Raw genomic sequence first — 13,425 nt, 5'->3', positions numbered from 1 at the left:
TTACACTGCCATGACTTCCCCTGGCCTGACAGACTATGTCCTCTCAAACCATAAGTCAGAAGAAACTCTTCCATCCTCAACTCGCTTCTGTCAGGCATGTTGTTACAGCAATAAGAAAGTCATACAGGAACCAAAGGGAAAGGACCCAAACTATGGACCAGAACTGGGTAGGGCGGGGGAGTTCTGCACACTGGTTCCACTTCCCTCTCATTCAAGAGAATTATGAAGAGAACACAGATAGTGTGAGCGGTAAGGAACCTTACGCATGCTTCATGTCAGATAATATAGACTTTGCTTTCAGCAAATAATTTTTTTTATAAATTTTCAATTACAACTCACGTCACCACATGTACTTTGGTGTGGTTTTAAGCATCTGTGATGGTGGGATGGGAGATAGAGCTAATCCCTGAGGTATTAGCATGGTCTCCTTGACTCACCCTTAGCTTTTCAACCAGATTTAAATTATCACTGTCTTTCTCTGTAAGATGTCTCTCATATGTGCCTGCCTCTCTATTTCAGCTCTTTTTATTCCATGAGATCATGCCTGTGGCTTGGGAATATGGGTAATGTTCCCAGTTAGGGCCCTCATCTTCAGCTTTTCCACGTTACAAATGATGCTGGAGTTTCCTTATGAGGTGTGTTGGTTTGAATTCGAAATGTCTCCATAGGCTCAGGCATTTGAATTCTTAGTCCCCAGCAGGCGGCACTGTCAGGAGAGGTTCAGGAGCTGAGGCCTTGCTGGAGGAAACATGTCCCTGGCAGGGGGCTGTGAGAGTTCACAGCTTCATCCTACTTGGGGTTCACGCTCTGCTTCATGATTACTGTTGGGGATGTGATCTCTCAGCTTCCCATGTCTGCTGCCATGTCTGCCTTTGCGTGTAATGTCTTCCTGCCGTGATAGGTTCTTATCCCTCTGGAACCCAAGCTCACTCAACTCTTTCTTGTCTAAGCTGCCTTGATCATGGGGTTTATCAGAGCAACAGAAAAGTAACGAATACACAGGGAGTGGCCTGAAACTACATTTCTTGTCTCGTGTTCCACCGTGCTCCATATTCTGCCTCCATCCAGGAATTTCTGGTCTTTGGAGAATCAATATTTTCTTTCTTCTGCTCCAGATCTGGGCTTGCTCTTAATCTTTTCAGTATCAATGCAAGCTCTGGTTCCTCTGGGGAATCCTCAGAGCTATGGAGCCAGAACACATTTTTTTTTTTTTATCTCTATACTTTTCATCACAGCATCAGTAAAACACTGCATTATCCCACTAACTTCAATCTGTACTCCCTCTACATTTAGCCAGTGCATAAGAGGACTTTAGTATACTACTCGGTTTTAGATCAGAGAACTTAATAGGGTCTTATATATGACTAACTGTGTTCTAATGAACACCATTATGTAATGTGTTTGTCAAGAATCATATATAGACTTCTGGTTGGTTGACTTATGTTTTGCAAGGAGATATGAGAGAAGTACGCAGGGCATTGGGGTGGGGCATATATAAGAAATCTTTGCTATGTTTTTGTAATTTGAATCTCTGGCATTATCTAGTATAGGTTTTTTTGAAGCTTTAAGTTTCTCTTCCCAGGGACATTAGATGGAAATGTCCAAGTTAATTATGAAATGTAATAGTTGACTCAAATAATCTTAATAAGTCCATGGGCAACACAGCTTCAATTTCTACTAGAGAAAGATATTTTGGTCATTAGACTAGTGGATATTTTGTCTAAATCATTCAAGTGTATGGGAGAGAACACCACGAAGTAAGCTAAGACGGGACATTATGATAAACTTCCTATACATCTGTAGAGGAAGAAGCAGCAGATTGCTGGAGATGAACGTGGGTTTTGAAACTAAACAGAGTCTCATTAAACCATTAGGAACTTGGAGTAGGAAGATGTGGGCTTTGGAGTTAAAGAGACTTTGGTTAGGGCTAGAAAAATGGCTCAAGTGGATAAGGTGCTTGCCTGGCATGAAGTCTGGAACTTGAATATTCAGATCCCATATAAATGCTAGGTGGGCATGGCGACCCGCCTGTAATTCTGAGTTCAGTGGAAAGATTGTGTTTCAAAGAATAAGGTGGAGAGCGATCATGAAAGACAAATGGCAATCAACCTTCTCCAGGATTCCAGGTACATGCACACCTGCACACATGTGGACCCACACACATGCAAACATGCATATACACATACACACACCACACACATACAAAAACTAAACAGACCAGGTTGTGGGATCTGGGGAGATAGATACATTGGTAAAGTGTTTGCTGTGCAACTATGAGGACATGAGTTTGATTCCCAGAACCCCCACAAAGGCTAGATGTCTTAATTAGGGTTTCTATTATGATAAATACAACTCCCCCAAAAACAACCTGGGAGGAAAGGGTTTATTTTGTCTTACATTTCCAGACAACAGTCCATCGGAACCTGGAGGCAGGAACAAAAGCAGAGGCCACAGGGGAGTGCTGCATACTGGCTTGCCCCTCATAGCTTGCTCAGCCCACTTTCATACAGCACCCAGGACCTCCAGCCCAGGGATGATGCCACCCCCAGTGAGTTGTGTCCTCCTACATTAGCCATCAATCAGAAAAATGCGCCACAGGTGTACCCACAGGCCACTCTGGCGGGGCACTTTCTCAACCATGGATGCCTCATTCTCAATGACTCTGGCTTGTGTCAAGTTGACAGAAAATGAGCCAGCACATCAGGTGTGGCAATACACACCTGGAATCTCACTACTGGTAGGTAGGAATAGGAGGGTCCCTGAGATTTGCTGGCCAGTCCAGCAAAATTGGTCAACTCCAAGTACAGTGAGAGACCTTGTCTCCAACAATAAGGTAGAGAAATGATTGAGGGAGAACCTTGAAATCAACCTCCAGTCTCCATGTGTACACACATGCACTTGCATACATGCACATCCCCCACCCACACCCCCACATACCTGGGAGGTTTTTGATCTTGACTATATCCCTTATTAGTTCTTTACAAAAATCACTTATACCTCAGCATTCTCAATGACAAACCTGGAAAGCTACAGTCTCAGAAGTTTAGCAAGGAACTCTGCATAGCACCCAGCAGATGGCAGGAACTTGGGAAAGACTGATTTCTTCTATTTCTTTGGATCTCAGTTTCCATCTATGTAAAATCAAGATTTGTAAACTGCTTAGGTACTATCTGGTTTTGGTACCTCAGCCTTTTCCTGTCAGCCTTGTATTTTTCGGGACACATAAAGCAGAGAATTTCTGGAAGTATTTAAAAGTCTGTTCCAGTTGATAATTATTATTTTTTTTTTTTTTGTTCTGATCTCCATTGGTTTGGTACATCTTCCTTTCCTGGCATCTTGAGAGGGAATTTAAATCATTCGTTTTGCTAAGAAGCTGGTCCTGATGTGGGGGTCCAGTGTCAGTATTGAAACACTGTGGGGTAGCTTTTGGTGCTACCCCAAGTTTGTACGATGACAAGAAGAAAACGCCCCCCTCTCTCTGAAAGCATACCAGGAAGAAGGCTAGGGTGAGTTATTAGCAGTGTGTGGCCTCCGCTCCTGTTTCCACAGGATATGCTATGGGTGGAATAGATGGGGGAGGACAAGTTTTGCTGAATGTGTCACACTTGGCACAGGCAAAACAATATAGTCTACCCTTAAAAGCTGAGGAAAATGCTAGTTGTGGTCTCCACTGTGAGCTGTCTCCCTGTTAGCTCTGCCACTCTCTGGAAACATGAGGATTTTACATCGTCAGATCTGATAAATCGGGGCTGGAGAGAGAGTGCTCTTAACTACCTACTCTTGCAGGGGACCTGGATATGGAATCAACCATCCATATGGTGACTCACAACTATCCTTAACTCTACTTCTAGGGGACCCAATGCCCTCTTCTGACTTCCACAGGCAACAGGCATGCATGTGGTGCACATATATACATGCAAGCAAAACACTCATACACATAAAATAAAAAAAAAAATGTAAAATTACCGTGAATTTATACCTAGCAAAGTCATATCTATTACATATATTTTACAGTTTTCAAATAGATAAGAATGAATGCTACCCCATGAACACCATTTATTTATTTATTGTGTTGGTAAACCCTATAGCTTGCATGTGGGGGTCAGAGGATGTGGGGGTTTGAAAGAAAATAGCCTCCATAGGCCCTTAGGGAGTGGCACAATTAGGAGGTGTGGCCTTGTTAGAGGAAGTGTGTCACTGTGGAGGCGGGCTCATAAATTTAATCTACACCCAGTGTGGCATACAGTCTCCTGCTGCCTTCGTATAAAGATGTAAAACTTTCTGCTACCTCTCCAGCACCATGTCTGCCTGCATGCCACCATGTTTCCTGCCGTGATGATAATGGACTAAACCTCTAAAATTGTAAGCCATCCCCAATTAAATGTTTTTCTTTGTAATAGTTGCCACATCCATGGTGTCTCTTCACAGCAATAGAAACCCTAACTAAGACAGAGGGCAACTTTCAGGAGTCAGCTGTCTCCATCCACCATGTGGCTTCTGAGAATCCAGCTCAGGTTGCAGACTACTGCCTTTACCTGCTGAGACATCTTGCCACCACCTGATGCATCCTATTTTATGATGGGAATTAACATTTGTAAAGTACAAATTAATGAAAGTTGCTTTGATATTTCCACACATGCGTACATGGTGAGATGGTCACACTGATCTATTCTTTTATGCTACTCTCCTCTTTTCCCTCTTCAAGGGCAGTAGTCAACACTTTCTACTTCAAATACTCTTCCTTTTTCTGTTTTTCTGTATTTTTAAAATTTGTTCATATGAAAGAAAATGAGCAAGGTTTGTTTTTTCTGCATCTTGCTTATTTTACTTGACATAATGTCCAACAGGTTTACTCATCTTGTTGCAACTGACAAGGTTCCTATTTTTTTGACTGACTGCTAGCCCCTTGTATGTACACATATATGATACACGCGTATGGACACACACATAGTATGATGCATGTATAGAGGCCGGGGACAGCCATGTGAAGTCAGGCTTGTGCAGTAAGAGCTTTACCAATGGAGACATCTCACTGGGCTTTAATTGAGTATTTTATGTGTGAAACCCACTTCAGGCAGACGTCACCTATGAAAGCTCTGTCTGTAGTTCTTTAAGAGTCCTTCACACTGCTGCCTCTAACTGAACTCCCTTGCCAGTTTCCTTAGTAGCTGGGCCTGTTTACTTTCCAACTAACGATGTTTAAGTTTCCTTCCTCTCCAAGCTGATGCCAGCATTTGTAATTTTATATATTTACTTTTGATAGTAGGCATTTTAACTGAGATAAGATGAAATTTCACTGTAGATTTGATTTGTGCCCATTAGTGGCTAATGGTCTTGAGCATTCCCATGTATTTATTAGTCACGTGAATTTTCTTTTCTCGTAAGAAGTATCTATTGTGATCATTTAACATTTTATTTGGACTGTCTTGATTTTTAAAATCAAGTTCTGACTGATAATCCTGTTTTGAATTAATAGCAGGGAAACATTTTCCTACTATTCTATATATAGTATCTTTTTTCTATTACTTTCTTTTGCTGTGCAGAAACTTCTAATCTGATATAATCTCATTGCCATTCTTGCTTTTATTCTATATAATTTTTCTTTCATTTGTTTGCTTTTATGGTGCAAGGATTAACCATGGACCTTGTGAGCTACACAATCATCCTGGAATAAAGTCTAAATACCGTTTATCAGTAACATCTTCAAAAAGAAAAATGTTCAGTATGACATAATTGTTCACCACACAGGAGCTCAGAGTTTGATAATAGACTCTCTAAAGCTTTATACTTTCCAAAGAATCCAGGCATTAAGTATTAGCAGGTTAAGTCTCACCATAAAACTTTGAAGTTAATTCTTTCTCTTATTACCTCCCCATCTTTATGGAGATAATAAACACAGCGAGGCCTGTGCTCACCTGTCTGAACCAGAGGGGAACCTCAGTGGAAATGGGGCTTTGGGGGCTGTTTCCCCCTTACTCATTATTCGAATGCCGTTTCCTTCAGCGCTGATGTATGCTCTCTACTGTGTCTTTGAGTTAATCTCTAAGGGCAGGAACAGACCTGTGTTCAGTCTTCCAGCTCTAGCCTCTTGTTCTCTTTGTAATAAAAATATGTAAAAATGACTATCTACTATCAGAAGCATAGCCTACATGTCATTGGACATAAAATTTAAAGAGTCAAACATATTTAATATTTTAGTCCCCTATCCCCTGGGCCTCCTCATTCCCTGGCTATTTCAAATGAAAGCTTTGCCTGGCCCTGGATTTTTCTGTATTTCACGTAAAGCCATCTTTATTCAACAATGGTGAATTTCCTCGACAAATCTTTACCATTCAGAGAACTATCATGTTAAGCTTTGTATCTCACAGCGGCACCAGGATTTGTGGAGATATCTGAAGGAAGTATGAGGCAAAGAAACTGTAGCTTATGAGTGACATAAGCCTGTTGTTACCACTGGAGTTACCATAGTGACAACAGGAAAAGCTATGAGATGTTCTCACCTATAAACACGGAGGCCAGCCTTGTATAATTTAGGAGCATTAGAGTAAATAATCCACTTGTCTGCAGGGCTTCCTCGCGGCTGCTGTGAGTTTAAATATGTAACAGGGGAATGAAGGAGGGATACATGATCGGTTCAGACCCAGGAATGTTGTTGATGATGTCTTGTCAGTCAACTTTTGCTCTCAGAACCTGCTGAACTTCCAGTCCTTAAATTATTCATTCTCCCACTAGTAATCTATTGAAACTAACAGCTACAAGTAGTTTTAGTTTAGGCACAACATTCTAGAGTGTTAGGAAATGGGGGGGGGGGTGTCTGTTACTTCTGAATTTCCTAGGCTGGATTGAGACAGAGCTGTTGAGAACATGGCCCCTGAGTTGCCAAGAGGTAGACACAGCCATGGGCTTCTCAAATCCAGCTTTCTGAGCATGAAGAATTGGACTGAGCTTTGTTCCAGGGTGTGAATTTCTCTCACACCTCCCCTGCTTGAGAGGCTTCTGTTATTTGCTCTGAGGACAGGCACGCTAGGTACTTTGTTGTGAAAAATACCATGGCCAAGAACAGCTCAGGGAAGGAAGAGTTTATTTTGGCTGATGGCTCCAGAGGGATGAAGGTCTATCCTGGTGGGGAGTCACGGCAGCAGGGAGTTGGCAGGGTGATAGGAGCAGGCCGCTGTGGGCCTACGTCTCAGTCACACGCTGGAGCAGAGAAAGTGAACTGGAAGGGGGCTAAGGCTATAAACCCTCCAAGATGGCTCTTAGTGACGTATTTCCTCTACAAGTCTCCACCTCCCAAGAGTTGTAGAACATCCCCAAACAGCACTACCACAGGGGGCCAAGGGGCCTCTGGGGGGCATTTCTCATTGGAACCATGATGATGGTGTGGCTGGTGATAGGTTTCCCCCGGACTTAGGTCACTGTTTTCGTAATCAGTCCTGCAAACCCCTGAACCAGGTAATGCTTCTCCTCCCTATTACTGCAGCCCCCTCCAAGGTTTGCACGTCCCAGGCCCACCCTGGACCCACAGCAAGATGGTTCTTAAGACGCCAGCAGGATCATTTCTTTCCATTCTTCAGTATATTTTCTTTGACTTCCTTTGTTACCCAGAGTGAAAGTGAAAGATTTGTTTCTTTTAATAAAATTTTCTTCCCCCAATTGACGGTTTTCAATTACATTGACCATAATGATGTGAAAATGAATTCCAAAGACCTGAGAGGTGTTCCTCACTTCTGCATCCTCCTTTGTTCCCACTCTTCCAGGCTCACTGGCCTGCTTGCTGTTCCCTGAACAAGCCAAGGACATGCCTGGGCATCCACTCCTTAGAGGGCTCTGATCTAGAATATCTGCCCAGATCTTTCCCACCCCGTTACCTACTCCATTTTCCTTTAATGGCCACCTATCATTAAACATAGCGCATCTCTCCCCTTTTGTGTATTCCCTTTCCTCTTCCTGAATACATCCTCCATTGTGCTCATCATCATCTGACTTCCTATTTTATTTATTTTGCGTGCCCCTTTCCACTTCCAGCCACAGAAGAATGCAAGCTCCAAGAGGGTGAGGAAATACATATTGCCATAGCTCATTGCAAAGGTTGAATCAAGAGAAGCTGGCACCCCAAATGGCACTCCCACACCCTTTATACCCTGGCATGTGCCCAACACTAAGAGTGGCCTATGACCCATGCAGACCTTGATTTAATTTATTGTCCTTGGGAAGAATGTCCCACCAGTTAGTCAGGTCTGAAATCATTGCTGCAGGACCTACAATGTGGAGCTGAGTAAGGATGGACAGGCAAACTATACTTAAAAACTCTCTTACACATATATGACAGTGGTAGTTTGAGTGAGAATGGTCTTCATAGGCTCATATGTCTGACTGCTTAGTCCTCTGTAGTTGGAACAGTTTGGGAAGGATTAGAGATGTGGACTTGCTGGAGGAGGTGTGGCCTTGTTGGAGGAAGTGTGTCACTTGGGAGGGTTATACTCTGAGATTTCAAAACCTCATCCATTCCAGTCGGCTCTCTCTTTTTCCTTGTGGTTGTTGTCTCAATGTGCAAGCTCTCAGCTAGTTCTATAGCACCATATCTGCCTTCTTGCTGCCATGGTCCTTTCAACCATGGTGGTCATTCTTCAGGACATCCTCTGTTTCAGCTCCCACGGATGGGTAGACATGGTTTGAATTCAAGACATGGCTTTCTTACAAAGGCGTGGAAGTGATTTTGCACAACTACCCACTACAGAACCATTCCCTTACATCACTTCCACTATGCTCACATAGAAGAAGGTACCATTTTCAGAGCAACACACCTAGCTAATAGTGAAGTTCTTCTTGAAAAGACCCTGTTGACATGTTTGATGCTTATAGTGAGCCTCTGGCTGGAAATCACTGTAGACATATTCTCAAGAAGCACCATTTCCTACTGGGTTTGACTAGTACATTTGGTTTTCTTTACAACAAATGTTTCAGCCATTGTGTTTTAAAAAAATGCCAGACATTTAGTATTGGGGGAATAAAAAGATGCAGTGATGGAATCCATCATACAGCTGGATGAGGAAAGAGCTATGTTAGTTACTGTAGGACAGAGACAGTCATCCTCATTGCCAACTGCAAGTTGGAAAATTGGTCAACTCCAAGTCATTTCATCCATTGACATTTCAAAATATTCATCATTAATTTGCAATGTGTCTCATGAAAACCTGAAGAGATTTTATTTTCCCCCACAGATGTGGGTAAGGAGACAGTTAACATTCTTTAAAATAGATACTTAAAAAGTCTTTCCCTTGGCACTAAAAAAACAACCCAACCCCCACAAATCAGCACATACTATTCTGACATTCTTACGACGTAATAGAGAACATTAGTGTTTTTATACCCACAACAAAGCATGGACCTGCAGAAGTTTTCAAGCACTCCTCCAGCAGCTTCATTCGCATCTTCTGCAGCTCTGGGCTGTCCCATTCATCTTCATCAACTCCCCAGTACAGATCTATGACCTGCAGACAAATGGATGAAGCAGCTTTAATTCCCTTGCAGGGAAATTAAATTTACCTGTGGGCTTCAGTCTTGCTCACAATGTCAAGTTAATGTGACTTTCAACTTTCCTCTTTGCCGCATGCTTTCCCTTAGAGAGGGGCACCGATTTTCAAGATCTATCTAAAGCGACACGGTTTTATACCGTGATGGTTTGGGAATGAGCATTGTAATTTTTTTAATTTATTTTTTCTAATATAGGACTCACATGAGCCCAGAGAAATGGAAATGCTGAATGTAGGAGGTTCTGGAGTGTAGGATTTAATTACATTGAATCAGCAAAACTGGATGTGTCTGGGATTAAACTTACCATATTACTCATGACAAATCACACTGTAAGATATTATCTACTGTACATACTAATCTAAAAAAAGATACTGATCTGACATCAAACATGCTATTTCTTTAGAAAAGGAAAAGAAACTTAAAAAAAAACTCCCTTCTGTTAATATCACATTTTATTACAGAGGATAGATATTGTGGCTATGTCTGTTTTATCTATGAACAATTTGGCTTTCATCAATGCATATCTGAAGAACCTTATTGGAAAACAGAAAGGTGTGCCTTCCTGAGAGAGGAGGATAATAGGGCCCTCTATCTCCGGACTTCAAACACTCCCTGGGAAGATTCTGTAAGTCTGTCAAAACTTTCAGAAGGCAGTTCTATGAAAAGATCCACGGAGAGCAGCAGGGGTTCACTCCCTTTACTCAGCACAGTCTGCATAATGTAACTGTTCCCGCCTGAGGCTTGGAAGGTTGCTGCTTTTCCCTTCCCGAGTTCCTCACATCCGGAAAGAGAAGCTTCCTGCCTTCCTTGTAGTTTGGCTGGCCTCAGGTGAGAGGCAGCCAGGAGAATGGCAGTTCTCTGTGATGCAGGCAGATTCCAGCGACTATGTGTGCATCCCAGTTCTCGCCTGTGGTTTCCACACAGCCTGGGCATCTACTAGAGATCTGACTTCTTGAATTTAAGTTCTCAGAAGGCCTGATAGACCCATGATAATATCTTTAAAAATCATTCCCAGGAAGAAAGGGTGGGGGAGGGATCCGGAGAGATGGTTCATTGGTAGCGAATGCTTGCTCTTCAACCTAGGGGATCGCAGAGTTAGGATCCCAGCAACCATGACTCATGAGCCACAACACCTGTACCTCCAGTTCCAAAGCTCACACAGAAAGACATACAGACAATAAATCTTAAAAAAAATGTCCCCAGTTTATTCCAGAACTTCTAGCATATCTGAAACTCCCCACGCTGACTTGGGGAACTCTTCTACTTACACTACATTGTAAGGTTTAACCACGCAGTGTTAGCGGGGGATAGCCGGCAATGAGGTGATAACTCGACTGACCAATTGGAGACTCTCTAGCTGGGGGCACTGAAAATTAAAGACAAATAAACGAAGATGTAAAGTTCAGTTTCTCAAGGGCTCTCTGGCTCCTTGCAGCTGCTGACTCTTAGGCTGGGCAGGGGAGAAACAGCATATGCCCCATCACCAAATTCCAGAGAACAGTTCTGTATGTTACTGAGTTTCAGGAGGGCACAGAATTCATCTGTCAAGAAAATAGAACAGACAGGGCTGTAAAGTCAGTCACTGATAAGTAATTTGATCTTATTCCTTCTGTGTGATTTAGAAAGTGCCTCTGTTTTAGACATCTCAGTTTCCGTTGCCAAAAAACTGTTACACTATAAAAAATGGTTACAATATAAAAAACTGTTACAATATAAAAAAACTGTTACATATAAAATATATAAAATAAATGTCAAAATAGGAAATTTTAAAAATGGTTTTTATTTACTTTTAAAATTTATGTATTTTGTTATTTTGTGTGTGAGTGTTCTGCTTGAATGTATGTTGGTGTACCACAGGCATGAGGTCAGAAGAGGGTGTTGGATTCCCAAGGATTGGAGCTAACAGATGCTTGTGAGCTGCCAATGTGGGTGCTGGGAACTGAACTCAGGTCCTCTGCAAGAGCAACAAGTGCTCTCAGTTGTCGACTCCACTCTCAGCCTCTAGGACAGGGCATTTTCAGCCAACAGTCAACCAAGCATCAAAAGCCCTCAAACTCATGGCTGTGTGGATGATACTCCTGACCGTGCCACGTACAACGTGACAATCACACATAGACCATGTGACGCTGGCGGGACATGAATCATTCACTGCAGGACAACGACATCACAGTGGACGATGCACCGTGTCGAGATGCACATGCTATAACATAACTAGTAAGAAAACTCCCCAAATTGGTGACACATGAGAAGGACAGCGCTTTTAAAAGGCACACAGGTCAAGGAAGAAATCCCAAGGGAAATAAAAAAAAATTCAGACAGTGAAAATAAAGACATAGCATACTAAGGTTATGGGAGGCAGTCGACGTAGCACCGAGAAAGAAATTGCAGCTAAGAAGAACTATATTAAAGTTTTCTCTCTTTTAAACTGAAAACAGATTCTTCTCTCCCACAATGCATCCTGACCCCAGCTTCCCCCAACCCACTCTTCTCACTCCCCCACCTCCCCAGTCAGTGCCTAAGTTTCCTTTGAAGCCACTAGAAAAAGAAGAGTAAACACGAACAGTGTAACCAATCAGAAAGAGGAAAGAACAGCCCATCATGGGAATTTAGGAACTAGAAAAATGGAGGTGATCAACAAAATAAAGCGTCATTGAAAAGGTTAACGGAATAAAATTTTAGTGAAAATTACAATGATGCTAAAGGGAAGAGACTCAAAGCACTAACACCAGAAGTGGAATGTTATTATTACCCAATCTAGATGAATAACAAGTACAAAGGAATATACTAGAAACAACCAACTGTGCGTCATTAAGTTAGAACTGAGATGAAATGAGAAAATTGCCAAGGAGACACAAATGAACAGAGCTGACTCAGACAGAATATACAATGCACAGGCATCTTTAAGAAGAGATCAAATATGACCCCAGCTAAGATTCCTAGCAATGGTTGAGAGGGTGCCTGAACTGGCCATCTCCTGTAATCAGATTGGTGACTACCCTAATTGACATCAGAGAGCTTTCGTCCAGTAACTGATGGAAGCAGATGCAGAGATCCAAGCACTGGGCAGAGCTCCAGGAATCCTGTTGAAGAGAGAGAGAGGAAGGATTGTACAAGCTGGGGTGGGGAGCTCACGATCATCACAAGGGAACCCACAGAAACAACTAACCTGGGCTCCTAGGAACTCACAGACACTGGACTGACAGCTAAAGAGACTGCGTGGGACTGATCTAGGTCCTCTACATATGTGTGACACTTGTGTAGCTTGATCTATCTGTGAGACTCCTAACAGTGGAAGCGGGGCCTGTCTCTGACACTTGGGCAGGCTTTTGGGAACCTATTCCTCATACTGGGTTGCTTTAGCAATACTTAATATGAGGGGAGGAGCTTAGTCCTACCCCAAATTGATATGTCATGCTTTGTTGATATTCATGGGAGGCCTGCCTCTTTTGAACAGAAACAGAGGAGGAAAGGATTCTGGGGGTGGCAGAGGGGAGGTGGGGGGAGGAGATGAGAGGAGAGGAGGGAGGGAACATTGTGGTTAGGATGTAAAATAAATAAATAAATTTAATTAATTAAAAAGGATCAAATAATAAATAATGCATTAAATATTGCTAAAAGGAAATGCCCAGCTCCGGATGGATATGCTGGTAATGTCTGTCAAACATTTAAAGAAGAATTAATATCAATTCTTCACAAGTATTTTCAAAAATGTGAAGGAGAGGGGGCCCTTTCTAAGTACAGTATGACTCAAGTACAAAAATCAGACAGAAAATCCTAAGGAAATTATAGATTGATGTTTTTCTGACTAAACGCAAAAGTCCTCAACAAACAATATTAGAAAGTCCAATCTAGTTGCATAGAAATGTGGTTATACAAGACAACCATGTAAGG

General features: G+C 42.3%; 1 protein-coding gene across 1 annotated transcript in view; it reads right to left on the bottom strand.

Moving 5' to 3' along the window:
- Nwd2 (NACHT and WD repeat domain containing 2) overlaps positions 1-13,425 on the bottom strand; it is a 155,032-nt gene that overhangs the window by 50,895 nt on the left and 90,712 nt on the right. The window contains exon 3 of the mRNA XM_028868140.1: positions 9,375-9,491. Coding sequence (XP_028723973.1) covers positions 9,375-9,491 — 117 coding nt within the window. The remainder of the gene's footprint in view (positions 1-9,374; positions 9,492-13,425) is intronic.

This window comes from Peromyscus leucopus, chromosome 10 (assembly GCF_004664715.2).
Source record: "Peromyscus leucopus breed LL Stock chromosome 10, UCI_PerLeu_2.1, whole genome shotgun sequence".
Classification (NCBI taxonomy): Eukaryota; Metazoa; Chordata; class Mammalia; order Rodentia; family Cricetidae; genus Peromyscus; species Peromyscus leucopus.
This window is presented reverse-complemented; position numbering and strand designations above follow the sequence as displayed.